This window comes from Dendropsophus ebraccatus, chromosome 10 (assembly GCF_027789765.1).
Source record: "Dendropsophus ebraccatus isolate aDenEbr1 chromosome 10, aDenEbr1.pat, whole genome shotgun sequence".
NCBI classification, from domain to species: Eukaryota; Metazoa; Chordata; class Amphibia; order Anura; family Hylidae; genus Dendropsophus; species Dendropsophus ebraccatus.
In genome coordinates, this window is record NC_091463.1 from 69,153,607 (window position 1) to 69,176,026 (window position 22,420).

Genomic DNA, 22,420 nt, shown 5'->3' on the forward strand with positions numbered 1-22,420 from the left:
ATCAGTGATAATGAATGGAAGTGCAGTGCAGGAATCAGTGATGGTGAATAGAAATGCAGTGTAGGAATCAGTGATGATGAATGGAGGTGCAGTGCAGGAATCAGTGATGGTGAATGGAGGTGCAGTGCAGGAATCAGTGATGGTGAATGGAGGTGCAGTGCAGGAATCAGTGATGGTGAATGGAGGTGCAGTGCAGGAATCAGTGATGGTGAATGGAGGTGCAGTGCAGGAATCAGTGATGGTGAATGGAGGTGCAGTGCAGGAATCAGTGATGGTGAATGGAGGTGCAGTGCAGGAATCAGTGATGGTGAATGGAGGTGCAGGGCAGGAATCAGTGATGATGAATGGAGGTGCAGTGCAGGAATCAATGATGGTGAATGGAGGTGCAGGACAGGAATCAGTGATGATGAATGGAAGTGCAGTGCAGGAATCAGTGATTATGAATGGAGGTGCAGGGCAGGAATCAGTGATGGTGAATGGAGGTGCAGGGCAGGAATCAGTCATTATGAATGGAGGTGCAGTGCAGAAATCAATGATGGTGAATGGAGGTGCAGGGCAGGAATCAGTGATGATGAATGGAGGTGCAGGGTAGGAATCAGTGATGGTGAATGGAGGTGCAGTGCAGGAATCAGTGATGGTGAATGGAGGTGCAGGGCAGGAATCAGTGATGGTGAATGGAGGTGCAGTGCAGGAATCAGTGATGGTGAATGGAGGTGCAGTGCAGGAATCAGTGATGGTGAATGGAGGTGCAGGGCAGGAATCAGTCATTATGAATGGAGGTGCAGTGCAGGAATCAGTGATGGTGAATGGAGGTGCAGGGCAGGAATCAGTCATTATGAATGGAGGTGCAGTGCAGGAATCAGTGATGGTGAATGGAGGTGCATTGCAGGAATCAGTGATTATGAATAGAGGTGCAGTGCAGGAATCAGTGATGGTGAATGAAGGTGCAGTGCAGGAATCAGTGATGGTGATGATGATGATGATGAATGGAGGTGCAGGGCAGAAATCAGTGGTGGTGGTGATGATGATGATGATAATGAATGGAGGTGCAGGGCAGGAGTCAGCAGTGTGATACAGTGCAGGAATCAGTGGTATTGGTGATGATGATGATGATGATGATGATGAATGGAGGTGCAGGGCAGGAATCGGTGGTGGTGGTGATGATGATGATGATGATGAATGGAGGTGCAGGGCAGGAGTCAGCAGTGTGATACAGTGCAGGAATCAGTGGTATTGCAGGTGATGATGATGATGATGATGATGATGAATGGAGGTGCAGGGCAGGAATCAGTGGTGGTGATGATGGTGATGATGATGATGGTGAATGGAAGTGCAGTGCAGGAATCAGTGGTATTGGTGATGATGATGATGGTGGAGGGCAGGAATCAGTAGTGGTGGTGATGATGATGAATGGAGGTGGAGGGCAGGAATCAGTAGTGGTGGTGATGATGATGATGATGATGATGAATGGAGGTGCAGGGCAGGAATCAGTGGTAGTGGTGGTGATGATGATGATGATGATGATGATGATGATGATGATGATGAATGGAGGTGGAGGGCAGGAATCAGTAGTGGTGGTGATGATGATGATGATGATGAATGGAGGTGCAGGGCAGGAATCAGTGGTAGTGGTGGTGATGATGATGATGATGAATGGAGGTGCAGGGCAGGAATCAGTGGTAGTGGTGGTGATGATGATGATGATGATGATGAATGGAGGTGCAGGGCAGGAATCAGTGGTAGTGGTGGTGATGATGATGATGATGATGATGAATGGAGGTGCAGGGCAGGAATCAGTGGTAGTGGTGGTGATGATGATGATGATGATGAATGGAGGTACAGGGCAGGAATCAGTGGTAGTGGTGGTGATGATGATGATGATGATGATGAATGGAGGTACAGGGCAGGAATCAGTGGTAGTGGTGGTGATGATGATGATGATGATGATGAATGGAGGTGCAGGGCAGGAATCAGTGGTAGTGGTGGTGATGATGATGATGATGATGAATGGAGGTGCAGGGCAGGAGTGAGCAGTGATGCAGCAGGATGATACAGTGCAGGAAGCTGTGGAGACTGATTAGTAAGCCCGCTGATGTCATACACCCGGAGACTGCAGAGACAGCGCCATTGCCGGCCTGGGAGTCGCTGGACGAGCAGTGCAGGGACGGGGCTGAGCCGTACGAGCACCGACAGAGGCGGCAGCAGCAGCTCAGCATCCGCAGCAGGAGCGGTGACGTCACGCGCGGCTCCGGGGCGGCACTGCGGCCAGAGGCTGCTGACAAAGGGACGGAGAGCGGCGGGACTCGGCGGAGAGGAGGTAAAGAGAGAGGGGAACCGGGGAGGAGGGGCGGGGGAAGAGCAACGTGACATCCGCATACACTGCCTCATCTGACCCGGGCACACACCGAGCTGTACACAGTGTACGGAGCCGCCACAGCACCACGGTGTCCGCTACGGGACCGGGGGAGGGCAGCCGGGGCAATACACGGGGCTCTACGGACACAAGGGCAGGGAGGACCGGGGCTATTGTTCTATACATAGTAATACACTGCACACAGGATGGGATAACAATGGTAACAATACATACACAATAGTATAAACAATGGTAATAATACATACACAATAGTATAAATAATGGTAACAATACATACACAATAGTATAAACAATGGTAACAATACATACATAATAGTATAAATAATGGTAATAATACATACATAGTAGTATAAACAATGGTAATAATACATACATAATAGTATAAATAATGGTAATAATACATACATAATAGTATAAACAATGGTAATAATACATACATAATAGTATAAACTATGGTAATAATACATACACAATAGTATAAACAATGGTAATAATACATACACAATAGTATAAATAATGGTAATAATACATACACAATAGTATAAAAAATGGTAACAATGCATACATAATAGTCTAAATAATGGTAATAATACATAATAGTATAAATAATGGTAACAATACATACATAATAGTATAAACAATAACAATCTAGTATAAATATTGATACTGCTGACTGTCAGATAATACAGGGGGAGGAGGATATGAGAAGCATATGAGTAATAAGGTTGTCACCTGCTTAGCTCTTCTCTATGGTTTGTGCTTTATTGTCCAGACATGTCCATAGGGGGAGAAGGCAGCAAAGTGACAGGAGGAACTATCCAGGGGACATATTGATGAATGTAGATGGTACATAGCATGGCTCCCCTTATCTGTCCTTCATGTTTGTCATGGGGACAAGGAAATCACAAGACAGTGTGCAAATCTTCAATAGTGTCTAATTATTCAGTATTGATGAGCAGATATGCTGAGGTCACCTCCATGTATACAAAGCCGTATAATATATTGCCATAAAAAGTGATTATAAGACAATAGGAATGGTGATACATTAGGCCCAGGGTGGACACAGTAGCTCAGGGTCCACTGGAAGGCGTCTGGCTGAGTGTGCACAATGCTGACCCCCCAACTACAGAGACTGGCACAGGAAGATAGAGATACATGCAAGTGGCTGCTGACTGGCTGCTGTACATTCAGGTGGCTGCTGACTGGCTGCTGTACATTCAGGTGGCTGCTGACTGGCCGCTGTACATTCAGGTGGCTGCTGTACATTCAGGTGGCTGCTTACTGGCTGCTGTATATTCTAGTGGCTGCTGACTGGCTGCTGTATATTCAAGTGGCTTCTGACTGGCTGCTGTATATTCTATTCTAGTGGCTGCTGATTGGCTGCTGTATATTCAAGTGGCTGCTGATTGGCTGCTGTATATTCAGGTGGCTGCTGATTTGCTTCTTTACATTCAGGTGGTAGCTGATTGGCTGCTGATTGACTGCTGTATATTCTAGTGGCTGCTAATTGGCTGCTTTACATTTAGGTGGTAGCTGATTGGCTGCTGTATATTCAGGTGGCTGCTGATTGGATGCAAATTCCTGTTAGAAGAGTATTGAGAAGGATACTACAAAGGCTTAGAGGTGAAGCTGTGTTGTACGTGTGCATTGTGCTCGGCTGCTACATTTGTATGACGTCTGCTGTAGCAGTGCCCACTCTGCAGACACAGCTGTGTGATTGGAATTATGCTGGCGCTGCAATGTAGCTTGTAAAATATAGCGGTTAATTCTGCCAGAATGACATGTACAGCTTATCTTATGGAAAACAGGAGGATTGTGCAGTGACATCTCACATGCCTGATCCTTCTCTCCCCAACATTACTCGGAGGACATTCAGCAGGCCCACATACACAATCGACCAGGGATAAGGAACCTTGGCTCTCCAGTTGTTGCAAAACTACAACTCCCATCATGCCTGGACAGCCAAAGCTTTAGCTTTGGCTGTCCGGGCATGATGGGAGTTGTAGTTTTTCAACAGCTGGAGAGCCAAGGATCCCTACCCCAGCATTGGACCGTCGTCTGGTCAGCAGACTCAAGACTCAGTTGAGTTTTCTGTGTTCAAAGTATTGTTTTCCTCCTATGACTAGGACTGGTCGTTACTAAGTGCAAATGCTGCCACCATCTGTGCACATTGCTGATCATACCACAGTTGTGGGACGGTTGTGATCTAATGTATATGCCTAGCCGTATGGTTAGCAGTGACTTTAGTATTAGATTTCCCTTGTAGGCCCAATGGAGTTATTACTGTACATGCTGGGTCCTCCAAATTGAAAACTGTTCTTTGTTACCATCTCTCACGGCTCTACAGCAGATGAATGTGCGCGGTGGTAATTGTGCCATATATCATGCAGTGTTAGCCTATGGGAATGCGTGTCATTGCATGGGTACATGTGATGGGTTCCTGATTTGTAGAATATAGCCTCCTCTATTCATTGTAAACAATCTCCTCCCCCATAGATACTGTAAGTAGTCTCTAAGGAAAAAAATTACACCCTGATTCAGGACAGGAAGCAGCTTCAGCCGTAAAGGTCAGAAGTGGATGGAGGCAAACCCAGGAAACGGCTAATGTTATCGTTTTATCTAGAAACCTTTTCTCCGGGGGCTAAACACTGCCTGCGGACAGGATAAACATATTGGGTCTGGGAGGAAAGGGATTTTTTATGTGGCCACCATAATATGCAGATGGTGGATTGTCTGTACCGAAAACAGTTCACCTAGAACAGGTGTAGGGAACCGTGGCTCTCCAGCTGTTGAAAAACTACAACTCCCATCATGCCTGGACAGCCAAAAGCTAAAGCTTTGGCTGTCCAGGCATGATGGGATTGTAGTTTTGCAACAGCTGGAGAGCCTAGGTTTCCTACCCCTGGGGGAGATTTATCAAACATGGTGTAAAGTAAAACTTGCTCAGTTGCCCCTAGCAACCAACCAGATTCCACCTCTCATTTTCCAAGAGTCTGTGAGGAATGAAAAATGGAATCTGGTTGCTAGGGGCAACTGAGCCAGTTTCACTTTACACCAGGTTTGATAAATCTCCCCCACTGAGTACTGGCTGACTACACCCAGTTACCTCCTTCCCAGGACCCCTTATTCCCTGCTCCAAGGAGGTGACCATTTATGCTTGATTATTATGGCCTTCATCTTTATTATACTCTCTTTAATCTTCTGTCAGTCTTCAGTTCAGACCAGGCCTTTGGATGAGATTCTTGGCCCCAGGCCTGCCTCTTTATTACTAATGTTCTCGCAGTATATTACATTATGGTTATCTTTAATTAAACGCTCTGGCCTACATTTCCTCAGCAGTTTACGCCAGTTTGGGGGATAAACTGTGCCCAAAAAATAGCACATCTCCCATGTGCTCTGCCATTCCTTGTTGTTATTTCAACCTGTGAGACATATCATCCACTCGCGGTCGCTGCCCGCTTTGGTGACATCACTATGAATGACATTGCATTACGCTGGTTTGACAACAAGAAACATGGAGCGGGTGAAAACCAGTACACTAGTTATTAATAGCATGGACACCTAACTATTCAGCATAGACACATAGGGGGAGATTTATCAAAGGGTGTAAAATTTAGACTGGTGCAAACTGCCCACAGCAACCAAGCACAGCTCCTCTTTCCTTTCAGCACTGCCTAAAGCTGAGCTGTGATTGGTTGCTGTGGGTAGTTTGCACCAGTCTAAATTTTACACCCTTTGATAAATCTCCCCCATAGCTATCCAGGATAGGTACTCAGCTATTCAGAATAGACACAAAGCTATCCAGGATAGCCATCCAGCTATTCAGCATAGACATTTAGCTATCCAGTATAGCCACCCAGCAGTTCAGCATGGGCACCCAACTATTCAGAATAGCCAACCAGCTCTCTAGCAAAGTCACCCCCCATCCAGCATAGTCGCCTATCTCTCAAAAATAATCACTAAGCGACACCCAAAATGTATTCAGGTCAATGAGTTTGCTAAGAAATTACACTGGGAACCTTTGATTCTTACAAGATTCCACCTCTTAAGGGGTCGTAGGCGGAAGCATCTACTGTATGATACAGCCAAAAAGGGGCCATAGGCGGAAGCATCTGCTATAGGATACAGCCAATAAGGGGTCATAGGCTGAAGCATCTACTGTATGATACAGCCAATAAGGGGTCATAGGCTGAAGCATCTACTGTATGATACAGCCAATAAGGGGTCATAGGCTGAAGCATCTGCTGTATGATACAGCCAATAAGGGGTCATAGGCTGAAGCATCTACTGTATAATACAGCCAAAAAGGGGCCATAGGCGGAAGCATCTGCTATAGGATACAGCCAATAAGGGGTCATAGGCTGAAGCATCTACTGTATGATACAGCCAATAAGGGGTCATAGGCTGAAGCATCTACTGTATGATACAGCCAATAAGGGGTCGTAGGCTGAAGCATCTGCTGTATGATACAGCCAATAAGGGGCCATAGGCTGAAGCATCTACTGTATGATACAGCCAATAAGGGGCCATAGGATACAGCCAATAAGGGGTCATAGGCAGAAGCATCTACTCTATGATACAGTTAATAAGGGGCCATAGGCTGAAGCATCTACTGTATAATACAGCCAATAAGGGGCCATAGGCTGAAGCATCTACTGTATAATACAGCCAAAAAGGGGCCATAGGCGGAAGCATCTACTGTATGATACAGCCAAAAAGGGGCCATAGGCGGAAGCATCTACTGTATGATACAGCCAATAAGGGGCCATAGGCTGAAGCATCTACTGTATGATACAGCCAATAAGGGGTCATAGGCTGAAGTATCTGCTTTATGATACAGCCAAAAAGGGGTCATAGGCTGAAGCATCTGCTTTATGATACAGCCAGCAAGGGGCCCCCATACTGATACTGTTTATGGCAGTTTTACTTATAAGGAAGCTGTATGTCACATAACTTAAAGGTGTATTCCCCCCAAGACCCGTCTTTCTAGCTGCATCCGTTCCATAGTTACAAGTTCCTTTAAAAAGCCAAACTATCTCCAGCATGGCGCCGGCTAGAAAACTACTGCGGGCCCGCGGGTGAGTTTCGGGGGGGGGGGGGGGTTGGGTGCTGCGGGCCGCGGGTGAGTTCTGTGGGAGGGGGAGGGCGTGGAGGTGCCGCAAGTGAATCCGGGGGGGGGGGATGCTAGCCCGCAGGTGAGTTCCGCGGGGGTGCTGCGGGCCGGGGGTGAGTTGGGGGGGGGGTGCGGTTTAGTCATGCCGTACACCTATCTCCAGCACATGGGCATAGTTTCCCCCAGACTTGTTGTGCCCAGCTCGGTGAGTCCCAGGGGGGCAGGGGTGTGTATGCTGTGGATGGGTCGCGGGGCGGGGGGGAGGTTGTTGCCGCGGGTAAGTCGGTTGAGCTGCAGGGGGGGGCAACGTCGGGGGGGGGGGGAGTCGGGAGACACTGATCAACAGCAGCTGTCAGTGTCCTCCCTCACTTCAGTGGACTGGGTTAGAAGCGCTAACCCAGCCCATTGAAGAGACTGAGGACATGTGATGCCAACACGATGGGTGGGGCCAGGAGCAGGGAGTGGAGATGGGTTGGACTGAGATTTGATGATTCTATGCGTTTGGCGGGGGTGAATGTACCTAGATAACAGCAAAACTGTGCAGAACCCATAATAAATTGATATTGCAAAGATGGAAAGTTATGGGTGGGCAACGTATTAATGCAAAAAAATTTTTTGGGGGGAATACCCCTTTAAGCTCTTTACTACATCTATCTCACCATGACAGGTATATAGCAATCTGCTGTGTCCTGAATGTCTTCACAGTTCAGGGCTGGACACACTGAACACGCTGTTCTTAGACAACTAAATCTACATAGAATACTTAGCATTACCTCGCACTAGTCAAAACTATGGAAGCTTTTATTGTTTTTCTTAATTCACAACCTCCAGCACAGAGCAATCCAAGCTAGGTGATGTAGCCGGGCCGGGCACACTGATGTTTATATGACAAGTCACTTGCTGTGTTGCATCTCCAGGCAGCTGCTGACTCCGGAGTATAATATGTCACGTGTAAAGTATTACCAGAACCTTGTGATAATTAATATCATCATAGACATTCCCTTGTATAGTGTCTGTGTAACAGCTCTCTCACACAGTGTAACACAACCAAACCTGGTAATGGTTACAAACATAGTGTATGTGTGTGTGTATATATATAAGACCAAACTGCCCTGTATGTAGATGCCTAAAGGGTCCAGGCTTAGGCTATAATCACACATAGCATTTCCGTCCGTCTTTTTTCAACCAAAACCAGGAGTGGAACAGACAGCGCAATATGTGACCAGCCGTTCCATGACCCCGGCCAGGTCACGGAACGGCTGGTCTCTGCCCGGATCATCTCGGCCGGTACTCGGCCGGAGCCGCTCGCTTCACTGTGTGAACTGACATGTCAGTTATTTGCGGCATCGTATGGGATCCCATTGAAAGTAAGGCATTGTTCCACCGCGCCAAAAGTGCGGCCGTTGTTGCCATCGGCAGCAACGGCCGTACTTTTACGTAGTGTGAACGTAGCCTTTTAATGAAAAGATTTGCACAACTATGTTTTCAACGCACTCCTGGTTTTGGTTAAAAAAAAACTGACGGAAACACTATGTGTGAACATAGCCATGGAAACACATGGCAGCTTTCTCTCATAAACAGTGCCACTTTTGTCCTCAGTTTGTGTGTGGTATTGCAGCTATGTTTTTCTAGTCCAGCCTAACCCCTTTAACATCTTGCTAGTATTCAGTGTCGGACTGGGGTATCTGGAGCCCACCAGAGGACATGTCAGTGTTAGTGCAGGTTCTAAAGCTGGGGGCCCACCGGAGGATTCTCCGTGCTGTCAGTTTTCCTGGCCAATAATTGGCCCGTGTAAAAGGCCCTTAAGTAATTGATCAGTAGACACCAATATAATGTGAACAGTCACCGGTCAAGGGTCTGTCTTCCTGCACTGGTGATTTGTTGTGTGTCCACATGATCGCTGCAGCCAATCACTACCCCCACTGTGACGCTAGCCTATACCCCACAAGACCTATGAAGCTAGTGATTGGCTCTGGCCGTCATGTGGATGTACAACGCACAAGGCCTCAGTCCCAGAGTGTCAGGGGCTTTATAAGCTATTTTTATAACATGTCGTGCTCTGAGACATCCCACCTTTTTCAGACTTGTGATTTTATTAGTTTTTAACACAAACTTAGACAAACCCCTTTAATAGTCAAAGCAATCCTATAACATATCTAGCATTATGCATCCTGACAGTAATAACATGCTGGATGTGACTCGGGCATTGTTGGCAGCTTTGCTATTGCTGAAGTGGCAGGGTGACCTGGTTGTCAGAGAATAATACAGATTGCTGCTTACCTACTAGACAGTGGGGTCAGGTCCCTAGCAGCGTCTGCTGTGCGGCCTGCCTGCAGAGAGGACATGTCATAGAATGTGTCATTTCCTTTTCTTTCTTTTTTTTTTTCTAACTGCTTTGTGCCTCCATTTATATATATGAATTATCAATCAGATCCAGACAACTAAATGAATGCTTAATATGTAATCATTGCTGGTGAAAATGAACTGTTAATACATAGGTATTACTGTGACCATACACTATGGAGTAACTGTGTGCAGGGGCGTAACTACCCCTGTAGCAGCCATAGCGGCTGCTATGGGGCCCACCGCATCAGGGGGCCCTGCAGCCTGCTCCTGCAATACACTGGGCCCCCTTAGCTGTCATTGTTTGCAGCATGAGTTGGCTTAGCAGGCCTCCCGGCGTCTGCAAATGTCCCTTTAACTGAAAGCCCTGCAGTTATGACTACACTTCACGGCTTAGTGGTCAGTTGGGAGGGGACCCGATCAAAAGTTTGCTATAGGGCCCAGCCATTTTTAGTAACGCCACTGACTGTGTGCATCTGTACTTCCTCTATAGTTGCTGTGAATCCTTGGCAACTTATTCCACCTTACTGCCAATTGCGTATAGGCACCAAGACTACCACGTGCAGTATTTGGGCCCACTTAAAGGGTGCTTAAAGCTGTTTTAAACTATATATCCTGCTAATGCACATATGGAAATGGGACCTAAAGTGTAAAAACTTCTAACCCATCATAGCAACATGTCAAAAGTGGGGGACCAGATGCTGAGACCCTCACTCATTGCTAGAATGCAAGGGGGCTGAACACTGCCACCCATTCGTTTTAGCTATTCTCTCAGATTAAAACTTGCAACATCTTAGTTATGACGGGACAAAAATAAAAAAAAAAATCTTTAGGTGTCCTGTACACAATGTGCATTAGCAGGACATACATTTCACTTACTAGCACAATCGGGGCATGTAAGATTGTTGTTAGGCCATGTTCTCACACGAGATTGCCATAGGCAAATCCGGTTTTAAGAAAAACATGAGAAGCAAACTGCAGGTAAAATTCTCTTCTCACTCACACGGTGGTGGAATATCAACAGGGATCTTGATAAAATCCTAAGCATGTGAACATGGCCTAAGGGTGAAAACACACTATCAGTTTACATTGCAGTTTTAATGCTTCTTCCGATTGGAAGATGATGTGATACAGTAAGGGTATGGGCACACTACGGAATTCTTGCGGATAACATCCCGCGGTTTCCACCGCTCGCCCCCGCTTGACTCCCATAGGCTCCATTCCATGCTCAGGCAGATTCTGCCATCTTCCCACAGAATGGACATGTCCACCTAAGCATAGAATGGAGCCTATGGGACGGGCTGGGAGTTTAGCAGGAGCGCACAGGGGCGAGCAGTGGAATTCGCGGGATGTTATCCACCAGCATTTCGTAGTGTGCACATACCCTTAGGAAGTACAAAGCAACCTGATCCCGTGTTTCCACCTATAGGCCACAACCACACAACGTCTTTTTTTGGTTGTGTGACGGACGATTTTTTTGGACGTCTGTCATTTCCTGGCCAAATAACATCCGTTATTTTAAAATGTGCAAAAGAACACCCGTCAAACGGCCAAAAAAGACGTTGTGTGGTTGTGGCCATATGGTGCCTTCACATTGTGCGGTAAACTTTTGTGGTTCAGGTAGATTTTTTGGTGGTAATTTATTTTACATTTTTTTTGTTGCTGCAACATTTATCAGTATGAACGCATTAAAAACTGTGCGCAGGTCCACGCTATAAACGCCTGTAATATTATTCACATTTTCCATCTGCTGGACACACTAGATGTTACTGGAGATGGTTCTCATAAACGTCCATACGATCGGGAGAAGACTGATATTTTTATTTTTGTTTCCTACAAAGCTTTGTAACATGCAACCCCCATGCTGGAGCAGCTGAACGGCCATTTAGGGGGATTACAGAGAAGGCAATCATGGCACCATCTGCCGCCTTGTTCTCTCTTCTGGGACAGGAACCTTTTGTTTTCCTGACTCAGGGCGGGCCACATCTTGCAGGGCCCTTCTTTCTGAGCCTAGAGTTTCACAGACGTCAGCAAGTGTCTGCAGCCAAGTTAGCTCAATGATTGGCTTGTCAGGCCCAGAGACAGGGTGACAGTGCTGAGGCAGTGACATTGTAACCCTGGACCTGACAGACGGCAGCAGCGCCCTGTAAACACGGTCACATGACTAGCCACGTGGAGCTGAGGCTGAACATGGAGGGGGGGAGGGCAGGAGCACTGTTGTGCAAGTTTCAGAGGCTGGGAAAATACACCAGCAAATAGTAAAAGAAAAAAAAAAAAGGAGCACAGTGAAAAACAAAGAGCAGAGGTCTGTGAGTCCGAGACAAGAAGCACACTCTCCTCATTTCTAATAGGTGGGAAATGTTCAGTGCAGACACTCATAGGGCGCTCACACAACATGGCGGCACATTTAAGGTAACGTTCCTTATGCCATTTATTTCTCTGTAGAATTTAGATGATATTTAAGTTTATTTCTTTTAATTATGTATTTCTTTGTATTACTAAAATGCTAATCTAAGGTCCTCCAGCTGTTGCCAAACCACAACTCCCAGCATGACGTGACTGCCTTCGGCTGTCAGGGCATGCTGGGAGTTGTAGTTTTGTAACAGCTGGGGAGCTGCAGGTTGGGGATCACTGCTGTAATGGATGATTGTGGTTATAGTTGTAGCATTTGTGAGTCTCAGTTCACTTTTTATTCTGTCTGCAGTGTGTTTCTTCTGTCTGTAAGAGTACTGTAGGTTTCAGCTATATTCTTGCTGTTTAAAACATGGAAACCCCAACAAAACCCGACTATTATAGGTCAGAGGGACTCGCTAGGACATGTATTAAAATGAATGGGCCTGGGTGCTGTTAAAGCGAATATTCCACTTGCCAAGGCTGGGTTCACGCTACGTTTTTGCAATCCGTTTTTTTCATTGCACACAAATGCATCCGCTTTTTCATCCGTTTTTTGCAAAAAAAATTGATGAAAAGAAAACGGATGAAAAAAACATAGTGTGAACAAAATTTCTTTTTCACCACACCTGTTTGACACGTCACAGAGATCCCGGTTGTGCGTTTCATTTTTTTAAACCACCACCCGGTTCTCGCCATCTGCTTCAGTTTCCTGACATACAAATTGGGCCTTGATATGACCTGGAGGAGGGCCCGGCTGCCCCATGTAACAATATCCCCTCCCCTCTGTGACGTGCCTCCTCGTGTGAACAGAGCAAAATTGAACAAAAATGGGCATCCAGAAAAACATAGAAGATTGTAGGCAGAAAAAGGCCACTTGGTCTGATCTATCTAGTCTACCCTTTTAGTATTTCCCTTCTTATTATCTTAGGATAGATATATGTGTATCCCAAGCAGGTTTACATCCTGTTATGGTAGATTTAGCAACCACATCTGCTGGAAGGTTGTTCCAAGCATCCACTACTCTTTCACTAAAGTAATATTTTCCTATGTTGCAACTAATCGTCATCCGGGTAACCTGTCACTGTGTACCCTTGTTCTTGGGTTAATCTTTTTTTTATTAAACACTTTTCTCCTGAACCTTGAAGTCTTTGCCAATAGAAATATATCTAAAATAACTGCACACTGGATATGCTGTGATATCTTAATATAAAGATCAAAGATATATAAAGACCTCTTTTTAACAAGAAGTGTTTCTCTTCATGACTCAGCAGCGTTGCTTCCACCATGCATGAAGCACAGTATTCTGGGTCTAGGTAAGAATAGTGCCTAAAGGCATACAGTAAGGGTCCTATTACACGGAGCGATTTTTAACGACTAACGCAAACAAGATTGTTTATCGTTAACCTGAAATCGTTTGCCATATTACAAAGAACGATGGTCGTCAGATACGATCGTTATTACGATCGTTTATTCCTTTTGATCTCAGGAAAACAATGGGGAATGTGCAATTACACTGAACGATTAGTGAAAAAGTGGGGAACTTGAGCGAACGTGAAATTACAGCGAACGATTAACGATAATTTTAGGTTTAGATCTAAATCAACAGTTAACGACATACGAACGATTTTTCGATCGTTGCCTGCAATTACACAGAACAATTATCGTTTAAATAAGCATGCTTGAGAAAGGCCTTTATTATACATGGTAAGGCCGAAACGCGTTGCAATAAAAGTATATGTTCTACTACATTCTCCGTGGTTGGATGAGACCCCCCGTGGGTTAATGCTGTTAAATGTCCTGCCATGCACCTACTCTTATACTCCTGCGCTGATCCAAGCTACGTGGGGACTCTACTCTGGTCCGGTAATCGGCTGATTACGCTTCCTGCATGTTTATAAAGAGCAGCCAATCAGAGGAGGCCGAGAGCAGTAACTTGAGCCAATGAGACAGGGGGCGTGTCTCCGATTACCAAACCCTCCCTGCAGGCACTGCACCAAAGCAGTAGTCACCAATCACAGCTCTGCCCTCATAGAGCTGTGCTAAAAAGACGACCAAACAGCAAGATATGAGAAAAATAAATAGCAGATATTTATCCTCATGTACTATTACATGTACTTTTATGAGCTCTTGACTGGACAGACCCTTTAAGAACAGTCTGGGTCTAAAAAGATTAAAATTTACTGTTGATGTGTCAGTTAGTTTGCGGAAACCTTTCATTGTCCAGGAAGATATTTATATTGACTGTTTTGACATCAATTTCCTGTTTCCGTATAGTTTTTAGCCTAGTCAATTATTTTCAGAGAGGCAGCCGCAGCGCCTGGATATTCCAGCTACAAGTTGCGTAGGTGATCACAAAGTAATGGCTAATTAAAGGATTACAGAATCCAGGGCATCAGTATAAAATCAGGTTGCATACGTAGGCTGGGCACACAAGGGATGCCATGTTTAGTTCTGGCATGCATCGGGGATGTCAGCTCTTCCTCAGACACGGCATGAGTCACCAATTACGCTGGTAATTTAATAGACAGTACACTACTGGTTATTACAATACATTCCTTTCATATTTTACAGCCTGAATCATGGAAAGGAACACGGTGTTATAACAGGTAAGAGCCTTTTCATCTTTTCTGTTATTGGATCTATGTGCATTAGATTACAGTATCGCAAATCAATAATATAATTGGATTTTAAAGGGAACCTGTCACCCCCTGTGCCGGGGTGAAGGCCGCCCAACCCCGATAGAGACCCTTATACTTATCCCTTCTCTCCAAGTCCCGTGCCTGGAGCCGGTCCCGGGATAGAGATATCCCCGTCGGAAGCCCGGCGTGAGCGCTCCTGAGATCAGTCCGACGCCCATAGAGAATGAATCGAGCCATTCATTCTCTATGGGCATCGGACTCCTCTCAGAAGCGCGCGCACAGCTTCCGATGGGAATATCTGCATCCCGGGACGACTGGCTCCAGGCGCGGGACTTGAAGAGAAGGGGTAAGTATAAGGGTCTCTGGCGGGGGGTCGAGCGGCCTTCACCCCAGCACAGGGGGTGACAGGTCTTCTTTAAGCTTTTTTGGGAATATATGCATATATGTAGCCTAGCTATACAGTAGTTCTAACATATTGAACAGACAATGCTGGAAATAGCTGATATCATATCGGTTGTCAATAGTCATAGGCCCACATGACTCTCTCTCTCTGTACTGTGGCTTTGCCTTAACATAAGGATATTATTAGTGTAAATTACCAATTCATCCACCTAAAATCCCTACAATTCTCCTTCGCAGGACTCATTATTAGCCAAAACCTCTTTTTGCTTTGGAAGATTTAGCTGGACTGTATATTACATGGTCAACCATTTCAGTAATAACAATATAAGAACTCTCTACTTCCGTAGCGGCTGTCGTAGGAGAAAGAAATTTGTGGCCACCAGTTTTCCCAGGAAGTTGAGTTGATCACCATTGTGAAAGATGTTTGCGCTGTAGTGCATGGACCATTGGTCTAGATGAACCTCTGCACTCTTCTTTACATTAAAAACACTTTTGAAAAAGAAAAACCTTTTAACGTAGGCTTGAAACACATAAGTAAGCATTCAAGAGTGTTTCTTGGTCTGAGAAGCCTCTTGATCAAATCCTTAATAAAAGCTCATACAAGTTCAATAGGAGGAGTACTGTAAGTGCCCAGAAGTGTTTATTCTTTTATATCATTTGTCTTTTATAGTGCTGTTACATATTCACTGCCCAGTTTAGTGCAGTTTTTCTTTTTTTTTTTTTCTATAAGACACCAGAGGTAGCTCTGAACAAGAGGAAGGATATAAAGGAAACAATGGAGGGTTTCCAGGCTAATGCAATAGATGGCCAGTCTTCGACAGGGTGCTGACAGGGTGCTGATCGATCAGTTATCTGGCAAAGCTATGGCGCTCACACTACACAATGAATTAGGCATGGGGCAGCTGGCTTTGTTCACTGTGTAGTGGCCCATCCGCCAGACAGCTGATTGTTGGGGGTGCTGTGTGTCGTTACCCTAACGATCAGAGAAAGAGAACAATGGCCATTGATCACATTAGCCAAAAGAAAACCTTTAAAGTACTCAGCAAGTGAAAAAAAAAATTTCTGGAACTTTGCAGTAGAAGTGTTGGTTGACATAGGTATCACAGACATAAATATCTCTGCTGGTTTTGTTACTCATTTAGACCATTTTACAGCCACTTTACTCAAACTGAACAGAACTTTAGACTGCATAGGGTGCTCTGATAATCTAGGTAAGGGTATGTGCACACTAAGGAATTCTCGCAGATAACTTGGCACGGATTCATAGACTCCATTCTGTGGTCAGGCAGATTCCACTGTCCGTCCAAAGATTGAACGTATCCATTCTTTGGGCGGACAACGGAGTCTGCCTGACCATAGAATGGAGTCTATGGGACAGGCAGAGGGTGAAGCGGGGACGCAAAGGGACGAGCGGAGGAATCTGCGGCAAGTTATCAGCGAGAATTCCTTAGTCTGCCAATACCCTAAGGGTCCAGTAGCTCACTGGCCCAATAGCTATTTATTCCAAATTCCCAGCATACACATACCTCTTTGGCTTCGGTCTGTGTAAATGTGTTTCTAATAGGGAGACTAAAGAAAGACGCTACCATGCTCCTCTGCAGGTACTTAAGCTCTAGGATCGGGTGTTGAAAATCAACATGCATAATCTTTCTCATCTCTAATTTTATCTGTCAAGGGGGTAGTTGGGAAGCCCCTTGCACATTAGGTAGCTGGCCAAACTCAGATAATTCAGGTCCTTATTTGCTGATATGTATGGGGGGCCTTGAGTCTGGATACTATGGGCCCTATTCCACCGGACGATTATCGTTCAGATTATCGTTAAATCGTTCGAATCTAAACGATAATCGTTCCGTTGAAATGCAGTAACGATTAACGACCGAACGAGAAATCGTTGATCGCTTTATAAGACCTGGACCTATTTTTATCGTTGCTCGTTCGCAAAACGTTCGCAAATCGTTCGCATTGAATAAGACATCGTTCGGTCGTTCGCAATAGATACGAACGCAATAGCGAAGAAATACGGAAGAAGAAACGATCGCAATTACGATCATAAGTAACGATTATCGTTCCATGGAAATGAGTGAACGTTTTCAGGTCTTTCGCAATAGCGGTCGTTTGAGATCGTTAATCGTTAACGATTATGCTAACGATAATCGTCCGGTGGAATAGGGCCCTAAGGGTCCTATTAGTTCGATGGCAGCCCAATGAATGCTGTAAATGAGCGCCAATCTGCTAGATGGGTGTACGTTTATTCGGCCTATTATGGCCTGATAATCATCTAGCAAGGGCTGCACGGACATTTTGTTAGCGTTGCACGATCAGCGGCCAATGATTTTAGGTCTGGACCTAAGGAAACAATTGTCCTATGTATGTTGTCTCTATTACACGGAGCAATAAGTGGCCGAATCGGGCCAATTCAACCAATTATCATTCCGTGTAATAGGGCCGTAAAACTCCTCCGTACGACGGCTAACTAAAAGAAGCTTAGAGGGGTTGTCCAGCAATGCATCTTATAGAAAGTTAAAGGGTCACTAGGTTCTTTAAAGGACAGTTCCAGTCTAAATTATCTTTTTTGTCCACTTCTGATTTTCAGAACAAGGAACCTCTATAGAGCTGCCTAACCCCTAAGGCTGTTTATAGGTTCATGCTTAGAACGTAGTGTAAAAAGGGCTGTACCAAGGGGATTTGAGGGTTATATAGAGCCCTTTCATTCTGCAAATTATTCACAGACTTCACTACTGTAATCTTCTCACATGTACTGTATCTATGACATTTTAGATTATTTTGACTGGAATTTCCCTCTAAACTACTGTATCATATGGAAAAATTATGCTTAGGCAGTTATGCAGGATAGCAGATGAATGCCCTATGTACCGTGATTTCTGTATACGGTGGGTGAAGGTGTTGAACACGTCACCAATTTGGTAAGTAAATATATTTCTGATGGTGCTATAAGCATGAAATTCTCATCAGATGTCAGTAACGACCCATCCAATCCATAAAGGCAAAGAAATCAAACCATACATATCCATCAGTTAAGTTATGCGTAATAATTATGTAATGACAACATAAAATAAAAAGCATTATCTTGCCAAAGCTGACAATACAGGCCTTATTTCGCATTTGATGAGCTAACGTCTGTGTAGTTAAGAGCTAGTTCATGCAGCCAGCAATGGCTGTGGACACTGCCAGATACAGCCTGCTGTTCTTCAGTGATGTGCTCCATATTCCCCCGGTGGGCATCTAGTGATGTCATGCATGCTTCACAGCAAAGCCTGATGGTTGGAAAGCTGAAAGCCAGAAAGAAATCAATAGTAGATACAAGCTTTGTCAAGAAGCTGTAAGATTTTTTCTAACAGCTTCCTACTAGGAAAGGTGGGTAGTGACTGCTGTAGCCACCATTATAGTTCCCATAGTCAGGGCCGGATTAAGGAATGGGCACCAGGGGCACGTGCCCCGGGGCCCCCACCACAAAGGGGCCCCCACCAACCCGAACCCCCCTCTGCTGCCCCCCACCGGGGGCTGCTGCTGTGAGCTTCCGTGCCTGTGTGTAACAGGCTGTCTGCCGGAAGCTCCCCTGGCCAGCCTACCCAGCCTGCCCCTCCAGCCCCTCGACCGATCCCCCTGCCCCCCAGCTTCTTTCCCTGCCCCCCCAGCTTCTCTCCCTGCCCCTCCAGCCCCTCGGCCGATCCCCCTGCCCCCCAGCTTCTCTCCCTGCCCAGCCTGCCTCTCGACCGATCCCCCTGCCCCCCAGCTTCTCTCCCTGCCCCCCCCCCCCAGCCTCTCTCCCTACCCCCCAGCTTCTCTACCTGCCCCTCCCCAGCTTCTCTCCCTGTCCCCCCCCCAGCCTCTCTCCCTGCCCCGTCCCAGATTCTCTCCCTGTCCCCCCCAGCTTCTCTCCCTGCCCCCCCCAGCTGTTCACCCTGACCCCCTGCTTCTCCCCCTGCCCCTATCACCACAGCTATCACCCCTATCTTCTCCCCCTGCTTCCCCAGCTGCTCCCCCTCCCCCTCCCCCCTGCCCTATCGCCCCAGCTGCCCCCCATCTTCTCCCCCTGCCCCCCAGCTTCTCCCCTGTCACCACAGCTGCTCCCCCTCCCTCTGTAACCTCAGCTGCTCCCTGTCACCCCAGCTGCTCCCCCTGTCCCCCAGCTTCTCCCCCTGCCCCCCAGCTTCACCCCCTCCCCCTGTCAGTGTCACCCCAGCTGCTCCTCCTGTCACCCTAGCTGCTCCCCTTGTCACCTCAGCTGCTCCCCCGACCATGCCTCCCTTGCTGCTCTCCTTGCCCCCCTAACTGCTCCCCCTCCCCAGTCACCCCAGCTACTCCCCCTGTCCCTGTCACCCCAGCTGCCTCCCTTCCCCAGTCACCCCCAGCTGCCCCCAGCTGTATAAATGTAGGGGGTTCTGAGAGTATTAGTTCGACTGAAAATGTTTTTTAGCGTCAGTTCACACGTACAGACTCGCAGCGTAAATCTGGCTGCGAGTCTGTCAGGTCCTGGCAGTTCACTGTCACTACATACTCGCAGCTGTCTGAACGACCGCTGCGTGTATGTAATTCTGCCGGCCCCTTAACCCCTTCTGCTGCGGCCCGGCTCCCGCTCTGTATACATTACAGTACTGATCTCCCACCCGGGCAATCAGTGTGTTGCTCAGCCGCAGCCACTGATTGGCCAGGCGGGAGAGCAGTACGCCGGGACCCCGTGCAGCGAGGAGAGGTAATGTATACATAGCAGGAGCGGAGCGGGAGCCGGGCGGCAGCAGAAGGGGTTAAGGGGCCGGCAGATTTACATATACGCAGCGGTCGTTCAGACAGCTGCGAGTATGTAGTGACAGGGAACTGCGAGGACCAGCCAGATTTACGCTGTGAGCCTGTACGTTTGAACTGACCCTTAGGAAGGATTTGTCACAGATGGGGGTGGGGAGGAGTGGGGGGCCTCCAACAAAATTGTCGCCCGGGGCCTCCACCAACCTTAATCCGGCCCTGCCCATAGTGGTCATCACCACGGACATAGGAACGACAAGTCTATAAGAAATCTAGAACAGTACCCTGTAGAAGCTGTAACGTAATCCACATTTGTTGTCACCCAGCTTTCCTAACTCGAGAGAAGAGTATAAAGTCGGCCATACATTTCAGATAGCTGTCAGCTGGACACAGGGACACATACATATGCCCATTTTGAGGGAAATGTGAGAAATGGGCTGCCAGACGGTGGACGCTTATCTATTTGTGAACAAAAGATCAGGCAAGTTCAAATATGTCTCACCGTTACATCTGCCACCAGGGAAGAATGGCATATTAGATGGACCCTGATAAAATTGATTGAATAAGTTGACCATAATGCATGTGGCTTTAAACTTTGCCTATGCACCTACATTATTATTGTTTTTAAATTATGGCATGTTATATCACCTTCACGTCTATGGAAATATCTCCCCCCCAAAGGGGAGACTGTGGTGCTGTATGAAGCCAGTATATGGCAGCACAAAAAGTGAATATTGCTCCAAAATTGTGGCCCATAGGTACCATGTGTGCTGTCATATAAGTTCCATGCAATGTGATGAGATCTTAAAGCGTATCTAAACTTGTATTTAACTTCTCTCACATCAGCGACATGTCAGAAGTTGTCATTGGTGGGGGTCTGGCTGCTGAGACCCCCCCACAGATTGCTAGAATGAAGGAACAGAAGAGCAAGACCCCTACCGATCACAACTTCTTATTTGTCGCTCTGACATGTCCAAAGTTAAAGAAGCTTTCCAGGAAAATTTTTCTTTTCCCCTATCCACAGGATAGGGGAAAAGTAGGAGGTTGCTGGGGCGATGGACCTCTGTACCCCTTGGTGATCTCCATATGGGGCCCCGCTGGCTCTTTATGAATACGCCAGAAAAGCGTCGTACCCGGCTCTTTCCGTCGGCTCCATAGGAATGAATTGAGCCGGCAAGGCCTGATACAGAGATGAGCACGTTGTAGATGAGCACAGGATGGTAGAACATTACTTTTGTTATCTTAACCCCTTTAAGTTAACTTTGTTAACTTCAGAACACATTACTGAAGACCTGTGCGTGTGGGTTATATACTGTTTACAAACTGTGAGATAGGCCTCACCAGTGAGGCGCCCCCTAGTTGTCGAAGAGGCACAGCTGGGGAGGAAGCATTCACTAAAGTGACTATATCCTTTCCTGGCTGCAACAATCTCTTATTTAACAACATTATTGGCCTAATGTGTGCTTATTTTAATGTTATACACAGTTTAGGAGCCAAATTAAGGGTAGACTGAGCAATATTTTTTTTATTTTTGCCTGGACTTCAACCACAAATGGTGAAGCCTCACCATCCGCTTGGTGATTCTAGTGAGGCCCAGGCGTTACTTAGCTCTGCTGGGTGAGGCTTAAGTAGAAAAAAGTTTCCAGGATTAGATATAATATGAGGTGTTTGTGAGGGAGCTGTTGTTGCCATCCAGGTGACGCAGGCAGCATGACACATAAAGGGCCCTCCCCTATGGGTACATTGTTTACATCTGACAGACTCATGCAGCGAGAACTTTGTGTTTCCATTCCGTCACACTGGTTATTTATTCTGCTGGTACGTAGCTAGTCATTAACATTATCGCGAGGACGAGTCAGAGCGGTTCTCCTGGGTGCACTTTATCAGTCTGCTGCAAGGGGTTGTGACCAGAGAGCCATATAATTTCTGGGACATGCAGTCACAGATTAAATACGCTCAGTAAAAGGATCAGCATAGAGAACTTAAAGTGAAGCTTGTATCTTCTTACATATGATCTACAACCTACAGCAAACGTGAAATACACTTTCAATACAAGAAGGCTTGCATAGTATTATTTAAAGTGGATATTTATCGTCTGCGCCATAGTCTCGGAGAAGGGAAACAAGTCATACAAGCTATTCTACATCCTTATTGTATCATATTTAGGTCATAAATACAGTACATATAAAAATGGATTTAGCTTTTTTTCTTTTTGGTAACTATGTCCTAAGCTTTTTATATTTTCCATCATTAAATATATATTATTATAGTTATTATGGAAAGAGATAAGACAAATTCTGTTGTGACAGTGTTTTTAGGCAGTGTTCAAGGATTAGTCATATTGTGCTATATTAAAGGGATTTTCCAGGAAAAACAATTATTATCTGGTTAGAT

General features: G+C 46.2%; 1 protein-coding gene across 3 annotated transcripts in view; it reads left to right on the forward strand.

Annotated features, from left to right (window-relative positions):
- Positions 1-2,115: 2,115 nt before the first annotated feature.
- MOSPD1 (motile sperm domain containing 1) overlaps positions 2,116-22,420 on the forward strand; it is a 31,766-nt gene continuing 11,461 nt past the window's right edge. Inside the window, exons 1-2 of one of the 3 annotated variants that reach the window (XM_069943166.1) lie at positions 2,116-2,317; positions 14,796-14,830. Coding sequence is in view for 2 of the 3 variants with exons in the window: in XM_069943167.1 (XP_069799268.1) it covers positions 12,226-12,242; positions 14,796-14,830 (52 nt within the window). In the remaining variant the exon portion in view is untranslated. Of the gene's footprint in view, positions 2,318-12,049; positions 12,243-14,795; positions 14,831-22,420 lie in introns of those variants that run through there. The other 2 variants (XM_069943167.1, XM_069943165.1) reach the window with 2 other exon arrangements.